Genomic DNA, 22,569 nt, shown 5'->3' on the forward strand with positions numbered 1-22,569 from the left:
TATAAAATAAAGAATGGTTGGGACAAGAACTAGGGATTACCCAAGGGGTGAAATAAGAGGCTGCCTATCGGCGGGGATATTTTGAGGGTCTTTCTGTCTGGCCTGGAAGGACATGGATTTGACGAACTCTCCCTGTCCCTTCCAGCTTCTGATGATTTGATTTGATGGTAAGAATTACCTGTTCTTTCTGCTATAAATTACAACTTGACATGGCTCCTTTTTCCCTTTTTTTTTTTTTCTGGGTAAAACCAAATATTTACTGTTGATAAGAGAACAAGCCTCCAAGAGTATTACTGCAAATCAAAAACATGCTTGTGTGTGTCTGCCGGGCCGGAGTCATTTGCCAGATATTCTTGCTGTTTTAAGAACTGTGTACCATAGAAATCTGGCCTCAGGCTGCTGCAGGGCAGGACATGCGAGGAGACCATGGTGGAAGGGGAGACACTGATCATACTGAGTGGGAGAGAGCCCGAGAGAGCTATGAACCAGGAGGTCATGGTTCGATTCCCAGTCGGGGCACATGCCTGGGTTGCAGGCCTGATCACCATTGTGAGGCGTGCAGGAGGCAGCCCATCAATGATTCTCTGTCATCATTGATGTTTATGTCTCTCTCTCCCTCTCTGAAATCAATGAAAAAAAATATATATTAAAAAATATCCCTAACTGGTTTGGCTCAGTGGATAGAACGTCGGCCTGCAGACTGAAGGGTCCCAGGTTCGATTCCGGTCAAGGGCATGTACCTTGGTTGTGGGCATATCCCCAGTGGGGGGTGTGCAGGAGGCAGCTGAATCGATGTTTCTCTCATCGATGTTTCTAACTCTCTATTCCTTTCCCTTCCTCTCTGTAAAAAATCAATAAAAATATTAAAAAAATAATGCACGTTTCTGGACTAATCTCCGTAATTTGACCTGGGAGGTGAAGTCAGGACCCCTTCCTCTGAGTGTCTTTCTAGAGCCACTTTTTCCCACGCCTTCTTTTATTCCTTCCTGTATTTCATTCTCACACCAGCCCTGCTACGTTAAATCTTCCATTATTACTATTCATATGAAGACAGAGGGTTGGCTGCCCAGCCAGTCCCTACGACGGCCCTCCTGTCTTCACGCCCTGTGCAGCCCCTCTCCCTGAGGATGCACTGGGCCCAGTAGCTCCTCGTGAACAGAATATGGAAGAAAAATGATGGAGTGCAGCCTCTGAGATGAGGCGCAGCCTGTGGAGAGCCCCATGGTGGGCAGCCAGGGCGCACGGCCTGCTGACGGCCGTGGGAGCGAGCTTGGAAGTGAGCCTCAACTCGGTCCTGCTAAGCCGGATTCTTGACCCGCAGACATTGTGAGACAGTAGGGGTTTCACATCTCTAGGCTTGCAGATCATTTGTCTCCAACAGTTGATAACTAATTCAGTGGCAAAAGGAGACAGAACCATGGGCCCAAAACAAACTTGGCCATTTTTACCACCACTCTGACTCCGCTGGAGTCACCTTCTCAGAAACGGAGAACTTCTCAGTGTCAGTGTGGCATGAATATATGTGTCTTTTCCTTGGTTTGTAAACCATCTCACTGTTACCCCCTGCACTGCCTATCAGGATCGCTGTCATCACTGTAGGCATGTTTGTCACCGTCTGCAAGGCTTCCGTGCCCGCCCGGGAGCTGACCTGCAGACTCCCCTGTCGTTCCTCACTGAGGCCCACTGGCCAGCATCGTCTGCCCGCTTCCTGCCCACCGAGGGGCGGGAAGCACAGCCTGAGCATGGTGCCAGCCACGCCCGCAGGCCTTGTGGCCGAGAGCTCCTCCGCACCATGAGCTGGCCAGATGTCTAGGGTGTGATTTCTGTGAGCGTTTCATAAACTTGCAGCTCACTGACAGCAGTCTTCTAGGAAATCACTACTCTGAGACCTGGGGGCGGGAGGACTTGTGTGCGAGACGGCTGCTTCCAGCTCACGTCCACTGGTTACGGGGAAGAAATCAGAATTCCTGCATAGAGCACACAAGGGCTTTAGGGCGCTGGGATGTTGGGTGCTGGCGGTGGCCCTGGCAGAGGCTGGGAACGGATGCATAGTCTCTGGGAGCCTCTGCTCTTCCTTGCTGCACCCTCTACTCCCAGGAACCCTATCTCCCCTGGGCCCAGTGCCCCCTCTAGCTTCCCAGGCTTCTAGAATCTCCTCGCCCCTTCCTCACACTCAGCAGCCCTTCAGGCCCCAGCCAGACCAAGCACCAGTCTGATCTTCCACCCAAATGTGTCCGTTTACTGTCCCATGAGCGAGGTAGCTGTTTTCTGTTTGTAAGCAGTGAATCCCTTAATGTAGTCATTCCTCTTACTTTAAGGTTTCACAGACAAGGATAATGTTAAAATCCAAGTTTGGGCTCTAACAGAGGGTTGTTAACTTATTTCGTCCATAGGTTAAAAAAGATCAGCATCTCTGATGAGCATCATTTCTTAGAAAAATAAACATTTTTCTATCAAAAAGAATCACAGGAGTGTTCCTTGAGCATTTCTGTTCAAGGGTGTGTTCCTTTAATGTCAAAAGGAGGCACACACACAAAACAGGAATAATTTAACTTCTCAAATATATAGAGTGTAGAATCAGAATGAAAGATAGCTTTTCAAATTGAAAAACATTTTAATAAAGATCTCAGAGTATTTCTTTCTTTCTCTCTCTTCCCCTCCCTACCCTTCCATTCTCACTCTTCCCTTCTTCCTTCCTTCCTTCCCTTCTTCCTTCCTTCCTTCCTTCCTTCCTTCCTTCCTTCCTCCCTCCCTCCCTCCCTCCCTCCCTCCCTCCCTTTAATTGGTGTTTTTTTAAAAATATATTTTTATTGATTCCGAAGAGGAAGGAAGAAGGAGAGAGAGAGAGATAGAAACATCAATGATGAGAGAGAATCATTGATCGGTTGCCTCCTGCATGCCCCCTACTGGCGATCGAGCCTGCAACCTGGGCCTGTGGCCTTGATCAGCATCGAACCCAGGACCATTTACTCTGCAGGCTGACGCTCCATCCACTGAGCCAAACTGGCTATGGTTGGTGTGGGTTCTTGGCTCCACATCTGGGAAGCCTCTTCTGATGCCTAATCAGAGGTAGAAATCACCTCCCAGATAATAGGTAAGTCCATTAAAATGTGTCAGTCTTCAAAAGGCCCTTAAGAAATAGGTCTGTGGTGGGAACGTGTGACATCAATGAGGCAGTCTGGCCGTTCTGTGAATGCCTGGGGGAAAAAGAAGGCATGTCTTGTAGTGAACTCAGAGGCTCAGCTCCAATCACCTGGAGCCCTTTCTCCAGAGCCACAGGGGGTCAAGGTCCTCCTGCCCCCCAGCCCTTTAGCTGCAGAGGCTGTTGGCGCCGGAATTCCTTGCCTTACAGCCAGGACCTGGAGTGTGCGGGTGGGCGACGAGCCTGGTCTTTGGTTCAGGGCAGCTCTTGAAACGGAGCCAGTTATTCATGTTTCCAAATAGAAATCACTAGCCAGGTGCCAGGTATGAGGGCCACATTCAGTAGGAATGAATTTCACTTGAACCACGCACTCAAAACGAAACTCCGACATCGGAAATGCCAGGGGATGAACACGAGGTTATGCTGATACTTAAACCTCAAAACATTAGAAACGGAAGGAACGCCGCTAGCGTTGTTTCCCAGACAGCCGTGGCCCCACAGCTTTTCATCAGATATTTACTTGTGCTGAAAGGCGGCGGGCAAGGGAGCTGTTCTGGGAAGGGGTGCTTCTCACACTCGCTCCCCTCCAGTGCCCCCTGGTGGAAACCGGTTCCCAGACGGAGCCCTGGTGTAGCCACCCACTCATCTGGAGGGGAAAGGAATGCAAATAGGACCTGCTCGGATGAAAGAAGGGGGGGGGGGGGGGCAAGCCTTCCCCGAAAAGAACACAAACACCTAATCAAATGAGAGGCTCCCCTGCCTAACCCAGGAGAGAGGAGCCCGTTCCAAAAGGTCACAGAGGCTGCATTGGACGTGATGCCCTTTTCCTGAGTTGCTGGTACATGATAGGTAATTAAAGATATTTGCTGGGGAATAAGAAGCAGGTGGAAAGAAGAGCGCAGATGTCAGCCTGGGAGAGGAAGCCCTGGTTCCTGCCCGCGATAATCCTCCACGCTGAATATGTCCTTCCAGTGTGCAAATAGTCATTGCCCACCTCCGGGGCGTTTTAGCCTCCCGGGCAAAAGCCCTGGATATGCATGCGTTTCTGCCTAAACTGGGGGTTTTCCAAAGGCACAGAAGTGCCTCCTCTCTGCAGGTATTCAGCAAAACCATTCAAAGAATGGTTTCCGTAATCGCAGTGTGCACGTTGAAGTGGCTCTCCACTTACTTATTCACCTGGAAAACCCTGTGATGCTGTAAACTGAACATGACCATGACTCTAATAATCATTGTTAGCGGCTTGGGGATGAGTCAATCCTTCAATCTGTAAAGGTGCCTAGTGTCTTGGAAAGTCACGCCAAACAAGGGCTGGCTAGGGAGCTGTTTGGCTTTCACCGTTTGCTTTTTTTACTTGCTCAGCAATTATTTATTGGGCAGCAACTGTGTGCCGGCAGCTGTGCTCGGCAGAAGGGAGGGAACCGTCAACAAGGCCGAAGCTGGCCTTCCTGCTCACAGCTGCTGTTGATCTCCAGGGAGAGAGAACAAATACCTTCTCATCATTAAAGCAGCAGCACTGTAGGGAGGCACCTCTATTGGAGTGCAATTGTCTTTGCTATTGAATCAGGAAAAACAAGTATTTGAAAATTCTAGGATCCAGAAAGCAAAGGTAACTAAGGGAATGTCGTTGGGTTTATAATCCCCCCTCCTGCCGTGTGGTCATGTGTTTGAGTTCAGTGTACAGCAGAAGGCTTTTTTCCTAGTTTCAGATAGCAATTCTGCCTGCTGACTGATACTAGCAGTTTTGCTTAGAAAGTTGTCTGTGTTTCATTTTAAGGTATTAGGGTGGTTAACTTGATGGTTCAACTTGGCTGGGCCATAATGCCCAGATATTTGGTCAAACATTATTCTGGATGTTTCTGTGAAGGTGTTTTGGGGATGAGAGTAACATTTACGTAGGTGGATTTGAATAAAACATAATGTGGGTGGGCCTTATCCAGTCAGCTGAAGGCCTTAGTGGAACAAATTCTTCTCTGAGTTCCCAGTCTACCAGCCCATCCTACTAAATTTTGGACACACCAGCCTTCACAACCCTGTGAGCCAATTCCTTAAAATAAATCTTTCTTTCTGTTCACTCTAATACAGGTGTCATGCTTAGATGAAAATGCCTTTAAAAGAAACTACAGTACAACATGTTTACTATTATACCATTTATACCTTATCAAGAATAAGTTTCGGAGTCTCTCTGAAGAGCTGTTTAATAGTGGGAGAGAAAGCCCATTAGAGTCGGGAATGGAAGGAACATTTGCCTCTGAGTCGGGTAGCATATGGGCTCCGAGTAGAGAAGCCGGGAGCTGAGGATCCGCTTTGCCTTACTTGGCCTTGTTCCTGTTTCATCTCAGAGGGAGAACCACATCAGTTTCTATCTATTTACTTTAAATATATCCTGTGGATATCCCAAAAGTTACAAGGAACTGGGTACGGAAAAAAAGGCTGAAAGTTAAATGATCAACTGCTATGTTCTAGGCACTTTACCTCAGCTATCTTTTATTTTTCCTACCCTCTACACATCTCCTACAATATATAGTGATTCTTTTAAAAAATTCTTCAGTATATAATGATTCTTTATCAGTATACAATGATTCTTTTTAAAAAATTTTAAGTGATAGTTGACATACAACACTATATTAGTTTCAGGTGTACAACCCAGTGATTAGACATTTATTTAACTTTCCAAGTGATCACCCTGATAAATCTAGTACCCATCTGACAACAGATATAATTAGTACAATATAATTGACTGTATTCCCTGTGCTGAACTTAACCTCCCATGACTATGCTATAACTACCAATGTGTATTCCTAAATCCCGTCACCTTTTTCACCCATCTCTAACCCCCCTCCCATCTGGCATCCATCAAAATATTCTTGTATCTGTGAGTCTGTTTCTGTATGGCTTGTTTGTTTATTTTGTTTTTTAGATTCTACATGTAAATGAAATCATCTGACATTTGTATTTCTCTGACTTCTTTCAGTTAGCATAATACCTTCTATGTCCATCCATGTTGTTGCAGATGGCAAAATTTCATTTTTAAAGATGGCTGAATCATATTCAGTTGTATATATGCACCATTTCTTCTTTACCCATTCATATATTGATGGACATTTAGGTTGCCTCCATGTCTTAGCTATTGTAAATAATGCTGCAGTGGACCTGGCTGGGTGGCTCCGTTGGTTGGAGCATTGTCCCATGTACCAAAAGGTTGTGGGTTTGATTCCCAATCAGGGCACATACCTAGGTTGAAGGTTCAATCCTTGGTCAGGGCACATAGAGGAGGCAACCGATGGGTTTCTCTCTCACAACGATGTTTCTCTCTCTCTCTCTTTGTTTCTTTCCCTTCCTCTCTCTCTAACAATCAATAAAAACATGTCCTCAGTGAGGATTTTAAAAAAATCTTTAAAAAAATAATGGTGCAGTGAACATATAGATGTATATGGCTTTCTGATTTAGTGTTTTGGATTTCTTCAGATAAACACCCGGAAGCAGAGTTGTTGGGCCCTTCTTTTTCCCTTGTTATAGCCTTTGTTTTAAAGTCTGTTCAGTCTGGTATAGATGTTGCTACCCCAGCTTTTTCTTTTCTTTTCTTTTCTATTTTCATGAATTATTATTTTGCATCCCGTTACTTTCAATCTGTGTGTGTCTTTTAATCTGAAGTGGGTCTCTTGTAGACAACATATGTAAGGGTCTTGTTTTTTTATCTGTTCAGTTATTATATATATACTAGAGGCCCGGTGCACAAAAATTTGTGCACTCGGGGGTAAGGGGGTTCCTCAGCCCATCCTGTGCCCTCTCGCAGTCTGGGACCCCTCGGGAGATAATGACCTGCTGGCTTAGGCCTGCTCCTGGGTGGCAGAGGGCAGGCCCAATCCCTGGATGCAGCCCCTGGTAGGGCTCAGAGCAGGGCCGATTGGGGGGTTGGGGCGCCGCCCCCTGACACGCACAGAGCAGGGCCCATCAGGGGGGTTGGGGCTCCATACCCTGTCACACACAGAGCAGGGCCCAACAGGGGGTTGAGGAGCTCCCCCCTCTCACTCACAGAGTAGGGCCAATAGGGGAGTTGGGGCACCGCCCCCTGTCACACACAGAGCAGAGTGGATCAGAGGGTTGGGGCGCTGCCCCCTGTCATGCACAGAGCAGGGCCCATCAGGGGGGTTGGGGCTCCATACCCTATCACCCACAGAGCAGGGCCCATCAGGGGGTTGAGGAGCTCCCCCCTGTCACTCACAGAGTAGGGCCAATAGGGGAGTTGGGGCACCGCCCCCTGTCACACACACAGCAGGATGGATCAGGGGGTTGGGACGCCGCCCTCTATCACCCACAGAGCAGGGCCGATCAGGGGGTTGGGGCACCGCCACTGTCACACTCAGGGCAGGGCCGATGGGGAGGTTATGGTTCTACCCTGTCACACACAGAGCAGGGCCCGTGGGGGCGGGGGGTTGGGGGGAGTTGGGGCGCCGCACCCTGTCACACACGGAGCAGGGCCGATCAGGGGGTTTGGGCACTGCCCCCTGTCACGCTGATCCAGTGCCAGGGGGCCTCGAGGCTCCGCTGATCCCGGTGCTGGGAGGCATATTACCCTTTTACTATATAGGACAGAGGCCTGGGGGCCGGCTGGTTTGCCCTGAAGGGTGTCCTGGATTAGGGTGGGGGTCCCCACTGGGGTGCCTGGCCAGCCTGAATGAGGGGCTGAGGGCTACTTTCAGGCTGGCGGTTGTTGATTGAAGCTCCTAATGGCTCCTTTTTTTTTTATTTTATTCTGGGCCAGCTTTAGCTCTGGCTCTAGCTCTGAGAGCAGGTATCTGGTTTGTTTCGGTTCTATAATCGAAACAATGTATAACTTCAGCTCTGAGATCCCGGCCTATATTTGTTAGAATGTTTCAAACTGCCAGCTCAGAGGCCGGCAAGTGAGGCGGGGAATGTTGCAGTCTGCAGTCACTGCAGCAAGCAAGCCTCATGTTCGCTTCCAGCTGCCTGGCTGCCGGCCGCCATCTTGGCTGACAGTTAATTTGCATAAGGATATGCTGATTAGCCAATGGGAAGGGTAGCGGTCGTACGCCAATTACCATGTTTCTCTTTTATTAGTGTAGATATATATATTTCATATATCTTTTGATTGGAGCAGTTAATCCATTTGCTTCTAAAGTAATTTTAAAAAATATGTTTTTATTAAAATAATTTTTTTTTAGCGAGAGAAGAAGGGAGAGGGAGAGATGAGTAGAAACATCAATTGGCTGCCTCCTGCATACCCCCTGCTGGGGACTGAGCCCACAACCCAGGCATGTGCCCTGACTGGGAATCAGACTGGCAACCTTTAAGTGCTAGATATGTATTTATTACCATTTTATTATTCATATTTTGACCTTTTTTGTTGTTGTTGCTTCTTCTTAAAGAAGACCCTTTAACATTTCTTGTAATACTGGTTTTGATGAACTCTAGCTTTTCTTGTCTGTGAAGCTCTTTAACTGCCCTTTGATTCTAAATGATAGCTTTGCTGGTAGAGTAGTCTTGGCTAGGTCATTGCTTTTCACGAATATTTCACGCCAATATCTTATGGCCTGCAAAGTTTCTGTAGAAAAATCACCCTGGACTTGTATGTCCATTTCCTTGATCAGTTAGGGACAGTTTCTGTCATTATTTTTTTCAAATAGGTTTTCAATTTCTTGCTCTCTCTCTTCTTCCACACCACCATGAGTCTCCTTACTATCCCAGGGTCTCCTTACACTATCCTCATGTTTTTGGATTCTTTTTTCTTCTTATTGTTCTGACTGTTTTCTGTTTCCTTACTGTCAGAGACAGCAGGATTGCTGCTCAGCACTGCTGCTCTGAGTTATTCTGAGTCCGTGTATTCTTCTAAATTCTTCCCGACTACTCCGGGGCTGGTTCTTCCTCGAACCCTGCCCACTGTACTAACTGTTGGGAGCTGAGTCCAAGTTCCTCCTTTATCTTCTGCTCACAGAAACACAGGCCAATCCTCGGTGGCAGGACAGATGGCGAGGCCATGAGAAGTTGTGGGAGTATAAGGATGAGTCTTTATTGCAGAACCAGTGTCCACATAGCCATCAGACAAGACAGTTTCCTACGGTAAAATCCATACAGGCAGGCAGCCGGACACTGGCTGGTGAATACATATCTTTCTCACAAAAGCAGCATTAATCTCTGTACCCACTGTTAGCATCTGAGCAGCCGCAAGCTGCCCCAGACTCACCGCCTTACATTATAGCGGCACCTGAGCTCTCCCTTAGAGCTATTACAGCCTCAGTAGCTCCTCTGGCTCAGCAGCTTCTCCTGTCTCCCCTGCCCAGCACACTGGCTGGTTAACATGGTAGCTGTATCTGAGCTCTCTGTGAGCTCTTAGCCTTAATCATAGCAGGATCAGCTCTCAGCTCCGTCTGAGCTCTCTAGCCTCTCCTGCACACAAAGGAGCTGCATTCTCTGTGTCTTACTGTCTCTGCTTCTCTGAGCTCTCTCTGCCCAGCTGCTCTCCCTCTAGCAGACTTCTTCACACACTCTTGGTCAGTAAACTGTACATTGCTCCAGAGGCAAAGAGGGCTAGTTGCCAACAGTGACATCAGTCATTTGGGTTACAGAAGGGCACAGTGAACCGTGTGTCCTTGCACCCACTTGGTATCTTAGCCTGATGATGATTCCCAGGCTCAGAGTCCTTGGACATCCCTTTTAGGCTCATGCCAGAATGGCCTTGAACATCCCAGTGTATGAATAACAAGGCCTCCGTGCTCTCATTGGCGTGGTTCCCACACTTCTATTCCAAATAGCTGATTTGATCCTCTGCTTCATCTACTCTACTGTTGATTCCCTGTAAGTTATTCTTCATTTTAGTTAGTGTATTCTTCATTTCGGAGTGGTTCTTTTTTTATGGTTTCCGTGTCCTTTTTTTATGCTGTTGAAGTTCTCATTAAGTTTCTTGAGCATCTTTATAACCATTGTTTTGAACTCTGTACCTGGTAGTTTGCTTGCCTCCATTTCCTTTGGTTCTTTTTCTGGAGATTTCTCCTGTTCTTTAATTTGGGACCCGTTTATTTATCTCCTCATTTTGTTGCTTCCCTGTGTTTGTTTCTATGTGTTTGGTAGAGCTGCTACATCTCCTGGTCTTGGTAGGGTGGCCTAATGTAGCAGGTGTCTTGTAGGGACCAGTGGCACAGCCTCCCCCATCACTTGAGCTGGGCACACCAGGTGTTCCTCCCATGTGGGCTATGTGCGCCTCCTGTTATAGTTGGGCCTTGATTGCTATTGGCACGTCACTGGGAGGGACTGACCTTCAGGCTGATGGCCTTCAAGGCCTGGCTGCAACTTTGAGGACGAGCTGCTGTGCATGGGCCGACCCCACACTCGCAGGACTTGCTTCAGTGGGGCTTCGGTGCCCGCTGTATTCGCCCTTTGAGAATGTCACTCGTAGGGGTGGTTGGGTTGTAATCTGGCATGGCTTGAAGCTATCCATTAGGTGCACAGCTCTGGGGCCTTCCAGGAGGTGCAGGCCAAGGTTATCCACTGCCTGTGCCCTGCCCATAGCCACCTGGCATGAGCTACAGTGATCTGCAGATGGCTCTACTTGTGCTAGGCTAGGAAGTGCCCAGAGAGGTCAAGCTGCAAACTGAGGCTGGCCTCTGCTAGTGCCAGCCCTGCAGCCACTTAGCAAGAAGTGCAGAGTACACAGAAAAGAGGTCAGTGTCCCTGACTAAGGCAGGCAAGCAGAGTGGTTAGGAGTGATCAGATAGGCAGGCAAGCGGTTAGGAGCAATGAGGCAGGCAGGCAGAGGCAGTTAGGGGTGGTGAGGCAGGCAGGCAGAGTGGTTAGGAGCAATCAGGCAGGCAGGTGAGTGGTTATGGGTGATCAGGCAGGCAGGTGAGCAGTTAGGAGCCAGCAGTCCCAGTTTGCGAGAGGGATGTCTGACTGCTGGTTTAGGCTCGATCCGGCAGTCAGACATCCCCCGAGTGGGGGGGACATCCCCTGAGGAGTCCTGAATTGTGAGAGGGTACAGGTCAGGTTGAGGGACCCTCCCAACCCCTGTGCATGAATTTCGTTCATTGGACCTCTAGTAGGTCATATAATAGAATTATATCTTATTGGTCACATCACATAATAAGGTTGCATCTGATTGGTTAATTCTTGGTACCAGAAATCCTATATACAATTATAGGTACCTGATTTTTTTTTTTTAATTTACTTTGGAGCAAAAGGGTAGGTAATTATTATTATTATTATTGTTATTATTATTATTATTTTGTAAATCAGTCAAAATTATACCTTTTTTGTCAGATCAGCAAAATATATATATTTTTGGCATGCTGCAGAATTTTAGTAATTAGATTATGTGTGCCGTGAAATGAAAAAGATTGAAAATCACTGCCACGTGCTGTCCTAATATAGAAAAAAATTGAACACCAGAGAGGGTTTAGTCATTTTATTTAGCATCTCTTAATTTAATGCTTGGTTTTGGATAAGCTTTTTTCTTTCTTTTTCATATATCTGGAACAAAAGATTAGACTTATGGCCCACTACAAGTGCTAGCTAAAGCTCCGGAAGCTCAGTTTTCTTCAATTTTGCTTCCACATGGTGGAACAGTTGACCACAAAAGATCGTGGTAAGCCTAGCTTTCTCTGCAGCCAGCATCGAGCTGTGAGATATCATGTGGTGAATGAGGTACTGAGAAGTGGAGCCCAGATCTAACATGATGGTGTAGCTATTGGGGAAGCCTTATTTAATAGTTATTTATTGAGCTTTTCGATGTATGAGGCACCGATGTTGGATGCTGTAAAGAAGACAAAATGTATAAGATGCAGTCCCTGGAATTGGAGAGCTTACAGTCTAGATCAGTGGTTCTCAGTTAGGGGTGATTTTGCCCCCAGGGGACATTTGACAATTCTTGGAAACATTTTGGTTTTCACAGCTAAGAGGAGGGGGCGTGTGTGTTAGTGGGGTGTGGAGGTGTTGGTGCTGGCATGTAGTACATAGAGGTCAGTGATGCTGACAATACACAGACCAGCCCCCACAACAAAGAATAATTCAATTTAAAATGTCAATAGTGGTTTGAGAAACCCTGTGAGAAACTGAAACCTACGTAAAGAAATTTTAATGACCATCTAATTAAGGGCCACAGGGTAGGGTAGAGCACCTATTCTTTGAGAGCCAAAGGAGGGTAAGTTGGGAGTGGATTGCAATGGCTTTTTCCCCCTTTTTTTTCAGGCCAGAGGCAGGCAAGGTATCTGTGAGAGTAGAGCAAGTGGGAGAAGCTAGTGTGGCAGGAACTGGGGAACACTAAGAGTCAAAGTGGGATTGGCCATATGATGGAAGGCCTTTAGCACAGGGAAGGTAAAGTCTTGATGCCATGTGTGATTAAGAGTCTTTTTCACCCTGACCAGTTTGGCTCAGTGGATAGAGCGCCGGCCTGCGGACTGAAGGGTCCCAGGTTCGATTCTGATCAAGGGCATGTACCTTGGTTGCGGGCACATCCCCAGTGGGGAGTGTGCAGGAGGCAGCTGAATTGATGTTTCTCTCTCATCGATGTTTCTAACTCTCTATCCCTCTCCCTTCCTCTCTGTAAAAAATCAATAAAAAAAATGTATATTTTTAAAAAAGAGTCTTTTTCGATGTTGAAAATATAGAGCAGTTGGCTGAGACAAATTTTTAGGGAAATGAGTATATAGAGAATGGATTGGAGGAGAGAGGGCTCAGAGGCAGGGGATTTGGCCAGGTCATTCAGTCACTGAGCAAACACTGGTTGCACAGAGGTTAAGAGCAGAGACTGTGGTATCAGCTGCCTGGGATCCAGTCCTGCTCTCCACTTACAAGCCCTTGACTCTCAGCAAGGAAGATTCTCTTTGTGGTTCAGATTCAGCATTGTGAAGTGCCATCTACTTCACATTGTGAGGATTAAATGAATTAATGCAGAAATACAGGTGTGGGCTGAATAGGGCTTGGGCTGGGTCGGTAGCAGGAGAGATAAGAAGTAAAATGCCAATTTGAACAGAACAATGGCAGATTGAATGTTAAGTATGGGGCTCAGGAAGAATCCAAGATTTCTATGATAGATTCATACACACACAGACATGGCAAATTGGGAAGGGAAACCGACAGAATAGTTTTCTTATTGGGACTAGCGAGGAAGATGATAATTTTGGTTGGGCAAAAGACAGTGGTTGAAATAAAGAAATAAGCCTTTTGCAACTATCACTAAAAAATCATGTATAGCCCTAGCTGGTTTGGCCCAGTGGACAGAGCGTTGGCCTGTGGACTGGGGGGCGTGGGGAGGGGGGTCCCAGGTTCAATTCCAGTCAAGGGCACATGTCTGGGTTGCGGGCTCGATCCCCAGTTGGGGGGTGAGGGGCGTGCAGGAGGCAGCTGATCAATGATTCTCTCTCATCATTGATGTTTCTATCTCTATCCCTCTCCCTTCCTCTCTAAAATCAATAAAAATATATTTTAAAAAAATCATGTATATGTAAAAACTTATTAATGCTAAAATATGCACCTATCTAGCCCACAATCTTACCTGTTTTTTGGAGATTTTCCTTCTTTGCAATCTACAAATTTTAGTTTTTGAAATATTTCAAGCATATGGAAAAATAAAGAGAGTAATCTAACATGGCAGTGATTATCCAAGGACTAAATTGACCATTATCAACACTCTTTGGCTTGGATGACATTACAGGTCCTCCTCAACTCATGATGGTTTTATATCCTGATATTGAAAGTGGAAAATGTCGTAAGTTGAAAATGCATTTAAAACACCTGACCTACCGAGCATCATAGCTTAGACCAGCCTACCTTATGCGTGCTCAGAACACAAGATTCAGAAAACGCTGGCAATGTTGGTTGTGTGATCGTGTGACTGACTGGGGGCTGTGGCTTGCTTCAGCTGCCCAACATCACGAAAGAGTATTGCACCACATATCACTAGCCTGGGAAAAGATCAAAATTCAAAGTATGGTTTCTACTGAAGGCATATCGCTTTTGCACCGTTATCATCTTGAAAAATTTAAAGTTGAACCATTGTAAGTTGGGGATCATCTATAAATGGTTTTAGTTTATCTTAAAACATGAGACCATAGATAATTGTTGCTCACCTTGCTGGACCATCTTATAAAGGTTTCTAGGCTGAATACAGATTTTACTCTGCATTGGCCTATGGCCAAATTGTTCTCCATCTTCAGTATCTAATAAGACTTCCTACCACATAGACAGTCGGGGTCCTATCTTTCCTTACTTAAAGGACTTTCATAATCTCATTCTACACCACCTCTCTTACTGCTCCCTGTGTCCTATTGTTTCTGTTTAGTCTATCCCCAAATACAGTTTCCATTTTCTCATTAGGACTAAATCAAGACAGGTGGGCACTCTGAAAAGGTTATAACTTGATGCTTCTTCAAACCAATTCATTTACATATTCATTCACTCAATAAATATTTGTTGAGTATGTATATTATGTGTCAAACACTGTTCTGGCCTCTTGGGATATAACTGTGAGGAAAATAGACAAAGATCACTGTTTATCTTCTAATAGGGGAGATAGACAGTAAAAATTAATAAAAAAATGAATTGCCTAACACATTAGAAAATGAGAAATGCTGTTTAAAAAATAAAAAAAAAGAGTACTTGAGAAGGTGAGGTTTGAGCCAACTTGAAGGAACGGAGTGAAAAAGGTTAATACCTGGGTGAACAGTGATCAAGGCAAAACAAAAGCAAAGAAGCCATGGAGAGAACAGGCCTGGGGTGCTCCAGAAGCAGCAGTGAGGGTAGTGTGGCTGGAGGAAGTGAGCAGAAACATACTGGTGAGAAGGTGAGAGGCCACAGGAGACGAGGGCATGAGAGTTTTATAGGCTTTCGTGAGAAATTTGGCTATATCTTCAGTGAAATGGGGAGCCATTGTGAGGTTTGGAGATAAGGAGTAACATGATCCTATCTAGGTTTAAATTAATCACTCTGGCCATGGTGTTGAGAGTAAACCATAGGAGGTTCTGGATAGAAGCAGGAAGAAGTTAGGAGGCCGTTGGTATAATCTAAACAAGATGATGGTGGCTTAGACCATGGTAATAACAGACGGGTGGGAAAAAGCAGTAAGATTCTGTGTGTGTGTGTGTGTGTGTTAAATAGAGGTGAAATAAATCATGAAGCAAAGTGAATCCTATATAATAAAAGGGTAATATGCAAATTGACCCTAATGGCGGAACAACTGGGACCAACTGGTCACTATGATGCACACTGACCACCAGGGGGCAGACGCTCAATGCAGGAGCTGCCCCCTGATGATCAGTGCGCTCCCACAGGGGGAGCGTTGCTCAGCCAGAAGCCATGAGCCAGGTTCATGGCTGGCGAGTGCAGCTGTGGTGGCGGGAGCGTTAAGGATGTCCGACTGCTGGCTTAGGCCTGCTCCTGCGGCAGTTGTCAGTCAGACATCCCCTGAGGGCTCCTGGACTGTGAGAGGGAGCAGGCCAGCCTGAGGAGCCCCGATCCCCAAGTGCAAGAATTTCATGCACAGGGCCTCTAGTATATACATATTTAATTAAACATTTTTAAATTTAACATTGGTTAATAAGATTATATAGGTTTTAAATGTAAAATGGATATCTACCTGATAAGTGCTTTTTAAGCCACCGCTAGGAATGACACAATCAAGGGAGTAAATAGGACAGAGAAAAGAGAAGAGATCAAAAGCTTTGGGGCAATTCAGCATTAGACCCAGTCTCAGAGGTTAGGAAGGACAAGAAGAAAGCAGCAAAGGAGACTGAGAAGGAAAATCAAGAGGATGTGGTGTCAGATGCTGTTGAGAGGTCAAATAAGTTTAGGGCTTAGAGCTGATAATTGGGTATAGAAGTATGGAGGTCACTGGTGACCCTAACAAAGCAGTTTGGAGGAAGGGGTAGGGACAAAAACTTGAATGGGTTAAGAGAAAATGGGAGGGGAAGAATTGGGGGCAGCAAGACTACTCATTTCTAGATTTTACTATAAATGGGGAGCAAAGCTGAAGGAAGAAATAAGGTCAAGAGTGGTTTGTTTGTTTTGTTCTCAATGGGTGAAGTAACAGCATATTTGTGTGCTGATGGGAATGATCCAGTAGAAAAGGAAAAATAGTGATGTGGGAGAGGAAGGGAGTATTTTAAAATTTTTGAATTTGAAAACCTCCACCTGTGGCTTTGGCACATTTTGTCACAATCTACACCATATTTTGACCTGCTTCACTCATTTGTGTAACCTACATTTTACTTTGCATCCCCTGGCCTGAATAGATACAGATCTCTATGAGGCTGTAAAACTGAAATAAATTGGTGTGAATATAAATTAAAACCACTCCTGCCAGGGTAGACAGAGACCTCAAGGGCTAATTAGTAGTGTTTTTGGCAGGTTGCTCATGCAGACACTATCAGGTGAAAATTGACAGTCAGAAGCAATTGAAATCCAAACACCTAATAACAAATAATGTGCAGATTTTTGGGACTTAGTAATTTATTTTATTTTAGCTTCCAGAAACAAACCTTGGGAAATGAATGGTTTCTGGGTACAGATAACGGAAGAGAGAAAGCAATTAAATCAGGAAAGAGCGGTGAAACAGCAGTGAGAGCAAAGATATCTTTGCCTGGGCTTGTACTAGAATGCTATTTTTTTTAGAAATAAGACATTTACCACGGGACTACCAATGTGTCCATAGCCCAAAGACTGAGTAACAGTTATATCCAAACCAGAGAAAGGCAAGTAACCAGTACATGAATCTAGGTTTAGAAGGTCAACTTCTGTGAAAGGAAAGGGAACTAATATATACTAATTACTTAGCTTGAATAGCTTTATTCTTATCCCCGCTATTTTACCCTGGAAAGATGACCTATAGGTATTAAATGTGGTAGCCAATCTCCATGCTTGGCTTAGTGACCCCAACCTGTTGGTATTCATTCTTCTCCACCCTACACTCTATCCTGGAAAAGTGGTCTGTAGGGATTGGTTCAACCTGCTTCCAAGCCTCTGGCTTGTGGTTGGATTACACCCTGTGGGAGCCTTGGAAGGAAGGTGTGGTGAGGTTGTCTCAGGTCGGTTGTGTACCTCAACAGCAGATCATTGCTCCTATCAAGCTGGTCTCTGCTCCACTCAACATTCTCTCCCTGTTCTGGTCCTTGTGGACCTAGGGATGATCATAGTTCCACTACTGCTGGACCCATGTTTCTGCGCATCTTCCATGGTTTCCATACCCCCATCCACACGTTTGTAACCAGTCCCTTGGTAAATAAAACTTTAAACATATTATTTTATTTTTTTAAATTTCTTTATTGATTAAGTTATTATACATGTGTCCTTATCCCCACATTACCCCCTAAACAAGTTATTTTAAGCATGTCGTGTTTCATATTGGAGCTCTGACTGATACATTAGTTGGTATCAGAAGCGGCTCCAGGAAACAGAGTCACAACTGGATTTGGGATGTGTTTGGTCATATAATTAGAGGTCCAGGAATAGCCTCATTGCTGGGAGAAATAACTCAATTGTAAATTACTTGAATGATCATTGGTGGTAGCCTGGGATAGAGGGAAAAATGTTGGCTGTAAAGAGCTTCTGAAAGTCCCATGTATGAGAATCACAACACAAACCCCTGGAGTAAAGGCTTGACCCTGTGCCAATAACTATTTTCAATTTGAAAAGTAGCTCCTGGCTTGATACTGGTGAATACTGAATGCCTGATCATGGATCATGAAATATTTATGTGATGCAAACCACCCGTCATGAGCTGAGTCATCTAATTCACTGAACCATAAATCTGGGCATGCACTGCAGTAATCCATCAGAATATGGAAGTGGTATATATGAAAATGGGCCCTAGTTGATCCAAGAAAGTTTCATGAACAGGTGACTTACATTCACATGGTACCTGTTTTTTTTCTACTTCTCATTTAACTCACACCAGAGCCTCAAGAAGAATTCCCTATCAGACCTGATTTACAGACAGACCTGCATCCTGAGCCCACACGAATGGGAAGTCAATAGCCATTGTGCTACAGCCTGATGCAGGGGTGCCCTAAGATAGTGCTGGAATAAAATCCTCCCAGAACTTTAAATACATCAGTTTGATCACTTCATTAGGGCAAGATAGTGTCAGGCATTGCTCTACATTGACTCATGGGCAAAGGCAAGAAGTTGGCCTGCTGGTTGGGAACATTGAAAGAACAAGATCAGGAGATTGGTGCCAAGGAGATCTGGGGGAGAGGAATACATTTGAAACTCTTGCAATGGGGACAGAATGGAAAGATATCTGCAAGATTATCTATTATGTGGAGTTAGCCTTTTCTTAGTTTCATTGGTGCTTGCTCAATGGTTCTCTGAATACTCTAACAGTGTGTCCCACAATTCAGAAGCAGCTGGCTTGACAGGACAGAGGAAGGGTCTGCTAAAGGCTCAATTACTATAACATCTCGGAGACAACATCTTGCAAAGTTGGAGTGGTGTCCTATAAGATGCAATAAATGTCTTAAACCAGCAGCAAATATGTAGCCAGGATACGTGGGTAAAAATTGGAATGGCCCTCTCACCATTCAACCTAACTCATTGGAATATTGTTCTCTTTCCCTCTGACCTTGGGTTTAGTGGATTTGGAGATTTCATTGCGTGAGAAAAGAATTCTTTTCTTAGGGAATATTGTAGGTTGAGACTTCCCTCTGGACATTTTAGATTCCTTGTATTTCTGAATTGGAGTCGGTTTGCTGGAATGAACATCCTGATTACCAGGAAGAAGTTGGGTTGGTCCATCACAATGAGGGCAAGGAGGATGATGCTGAGAGGTGGACTGTACTGGGTGTGTTCTGTTTGTGCCCCTCTCCCATGTTCCAGGACTTTAGAGATGATATCTCAACAACCCTATAATAATGACAGGTCTTCTTGAGTACCCTCTTACTATATACCTGACATTGTTCTAGGAACTTTACATGAATTGATTCAATTCATCCTCACAGTAGTCTTACATGATAAATATCCTATTATTCTGATTTTACAGATAAGGAAATTGCTTAAGTTAAGTAACTTGTACAAACCCACATATCTAGAAATTAGAGGTTAACCTCTGCTCTATAAGGCTTCTCAAGGGGGTAGGTATGATTATTTTGTTTTTACATGCAGAAAAACAAAGAGTTAAAAAAGTAAAGGAGCCAGGACCGGTTTGGCTCAGTGGATAGAGCGTCGGCCTGCGGACTGAAAGGTCCCGGGTTCGATTCCGGTCAAGGGCATGTACCTGGGTTGCGGGCACATCCCCCGTGGGAGATGTGCAGGAGGCAGCTGGTCGATGTTTCTCTCCCATCGATGTTTCTAACTATCTATCTCTCTCCCTTCCTCTCTGTAAAAAATCAATAAAAAAAAAAAAAAAAAAAAAAAGTAAAGGAATTTATCCCAGGTATAGTCAGCCACACAGCTAGGATTCAAATCCAGATCTGTTACCCTCAAAGCTAATGCTACTGTCTAATGCACTCTGCTTCCTTCACATACGTCATTTTCAGGTGTGAATAGAGAAAGAGCTGACTGTGAAATGCAAATTCTGTGAATATAAAACATCTTTTTGATAAATTCAAATTTTATTTATTTATTTTTAAAAAGGCAAATGGTCTAACTTAGTAATTTTCAACCCTTTTCACCTCATGGCACACATAAACAAATTACTAAAATTCTGCAGCACACCAAAAAAATATATTTTGTTGCCAATTTGATAAAAACAAAAAAGATAGAATTTTGATTCATTCACACTGGATGGATATTGTTGTGTTAGTTGTCCTATTTTTATTAACAATCTAAGGGAAAAGAGGCCAGTGCCTCTAACTAAATAGTCAGGTATTACATGTTTTCAAAATCCTTGTGGCATACCAGCTGAAAATCGCTGACCTAACTTAAATAAAAAAGATTAAGCTTGACAATAAAAGTGTAAGCATGTCCCAGATTTACTAAGCTAGCTAATTCTTTCTTGAAATATTTAGCTTATATTTGGACTTAATCCATAGAAAATTTGAAAGCCAAATATATCTATATATATAAAAGGCTAATATGCAAAGTGTTCCCTTGGGAGTTCTACCCGGAGACCAGAAGTTCGATCACTCGCTATGATGTGTGCTGACCACCTGGGAGCAGTGTGGAATGAAGGAAGGCCTTGGCCGGCAGCCAGAAGGCCCTGATTGGTCCTGATCACCGGCCAGGCCTAGGAACCCTGCCCGTTCACAAATTTCATGTACTGGGCCTCTAGTATATAAATATAAATATATATATATCAAAGTAAGCATATTAAAATATAATGTATTAAATATAATATATATATTTGTTATTTTATGTAAATACTAGAGGCCCAGTGCACAAAAATTTGTGCACTTGGGGGGTCCCTCAGCCCGGCCTATGCCCTCTTGCAGTGTGGGACCCCTCAGAGGATATCCACCCCAATGGGGACCCTCACCCCACGGAGGTTTGGCCAGCCTGGGTGAGGGCCTGATGGCTATTTTCAGGCTGGCCACACCCCCTTTAGGGTTGGGGGTTCCCACTGGGGTGCCTGGCCAGTCTGGGTAAAGGGTTAAGGGCTGTTTTCAGCCTGAGCAAGCACCCTGGAGACGTAAGCTCCCAGCCTCTCCTTTTTTTCTTTTTAAAAAATTCTGGGATTTATTTACCTTCTGTAATTGAAACTTTGTTGCTTTCAGTGGAACTCAGAGCCGGGCCACGTCAGGCAGGGAAGCTTGGCTTCCTCCATCACTGGAGCAAGCAAGCCTCCTGCTCGCTCCAGCTCTGTGGCTGCCAGCCGCCATCTTGGTTGTGTTAATTTGCATATAGTTGCTCTGATTGGCTGGTGGGTGTGGCTTAAGGTGTAGCAAAAGTACGGTCAATTTGCATGTTTGTCTTTTATTAGTATAGGATATAAAATATAATAAATATTTTTTAAGGACATGTGATGACCTAATTCAAAATCACTGTGAGCAGATTCTCTAGGAGAACGTGGTGGAAGTCCATTCTTTTGTGCATTTGCTAGCTGACATTAACCCTGACCAAGATAAGGTAGAGCGTAGTGGTCATCATTCGCAGACGGAGGAAACTGCACAAACCAGACCTGGCGAGAAGAGCCTGAGAAGGGAAACCACATTGGTCGGGGTGCCAGTAACTTGCTTTCGTGGCAGGTTTTCTCCTTCCGCTGGTGAAGGAGGGCATGGTCGGACTTTGCGTACGTTTTATAATAATTCCCATCATCGCTGCGGTGATAGGGGATTTCCTCCTTTGGAATAGCACCCCCAGTCTCATCTATCGACTATCATGGACCCATGGCTTTCTAACAGTTGAGAATGCTCTGCTTTTCAGATAATACCATCCAGTCGATTTTCTGTTGTTGCTGTTGCTGTTCCGTGCAGAAGCGGTAAGTCTTGTTTCCGAGGCCAACTACTTGGAAATGAATGCGTTCAGTTTCGAGTCTCCATGTCTCTTTGTATCTGCTGTTGCCTTATCCTGGGAAACTCTTGTCCCGTTTTTTTTTTTCCCCTCTTAAATGCCTCGTTATTTAAAGCCATAGGTCAAATGTCAGGCCTTCTGTGATCCTTTCTTAATCCTTTTGGGTTTAATTGCTCCTTTGATTGTCTTTCCAAAGCATGCAGTTTGGTTCTTTATTTAATATTTATTTCATGTGTCCTATTTGTATGTCTGTGTTCCACTGTATAATTTTACGGGCAAGAATTCTGTCTTATTCATTTGACTATCTCCACCAAAACTATACTTTGGTGTCCAGCAAATGATTGTATAAGAATAAAATCCAAAGCACCATGAAAACAGTCACAGCTAACATTTAATGGGAGTGTTCCATATGTCAGATTGTGCTAAGAGGTTTGCACTTATTAGCTCAAGTAACTCTCAAAGCCACCTATGGATTTTTACAATCCCCATTTCACAGGAAATTGAGGCTTAGAGAGGTTACATTGCCTACCCAGGGCCACACTATGAAATGGTAGAGCTGGGATTTGAACTCATGTTCTTAATTACTATATCATGTCTACTTATAACAATAGATGCTATCAAATGAGGTAATGCATGTAAAATGAGTAACGCTGTGCCTGATACAGAGTGTTACATGATCATGTTTATAATTTTATGTCTTTAACATGGACCAGACTTTGTATTGGGCATGTGACATGTTTCCTCAATTTTATTTCATAACAACTCTATGTGCTTTTAGCACCTCTAGTTTCCAGATAAGAAAAATTAAATTCTGAGAGGTATAGTAACTTTCCCAAGGAAATAGTCTTCATATTTAAAAAAGCCTCGGGAAAGAGACCTGGATTTTTGTACTAGTTTTGGGATGATCTAGTGCAGTGGTTCTCAACCTTCCTAATGCCGCGACCCTTTAATACAGTTCCTCATGTTGTGGTGACCCCCAATTTCATTGTTACAAATGGAACATAATTAAAGCATAGTGATTAATCACAAAAACAATA

At 44.6% G+C, this 22,569-nt stretch overlaps 1 protein-coding gene across 2 annotated transcripts in view; it reads left to right on the plus strand.

Moving 5' to 3' along the window:
• Window positions 1-22,569, plus strand: part of TXK (TXK tyrosine kinase) — a 60,283-nt gene that overhangs the window by 1,409 nt on the left and 36,305 nt on the right. The window contains exon 2 of one of the 2 annotated variants that reach the window (XM_070397039.1): window positions 21,446-21,500. In XM_070397039.1, coding sequence (XP_070253140.1) covers window positions 21,446-21,500 — 55 coding nt within the window. Of the gene's footprint in view, window positions 1-21,429; window positions 21,501-22,569 lie in introns of those variants that run through there. The other variant, XM_070397048.1, reaches the window with a different exon arrangement.

The sequence above is a fragment of the Myotis yumanensis genome, unplaced genomic scaffold (assembly GCF_028538775.1).
Source record: "Myotis yumanensis isolate MYYU_CA2020_CCGP unplaced genomic scaffold, mMyoYum1.0.hap1 SCAF_1, whole genome shotgun sequence".
NCBI classification, from domain to species: domain Eukaryota; kingdom Metazoa; phylum Chordata; class Mammalia; order Chiroptera; family Vespertilionidae; genus Myotis; species Myotis yumanensis.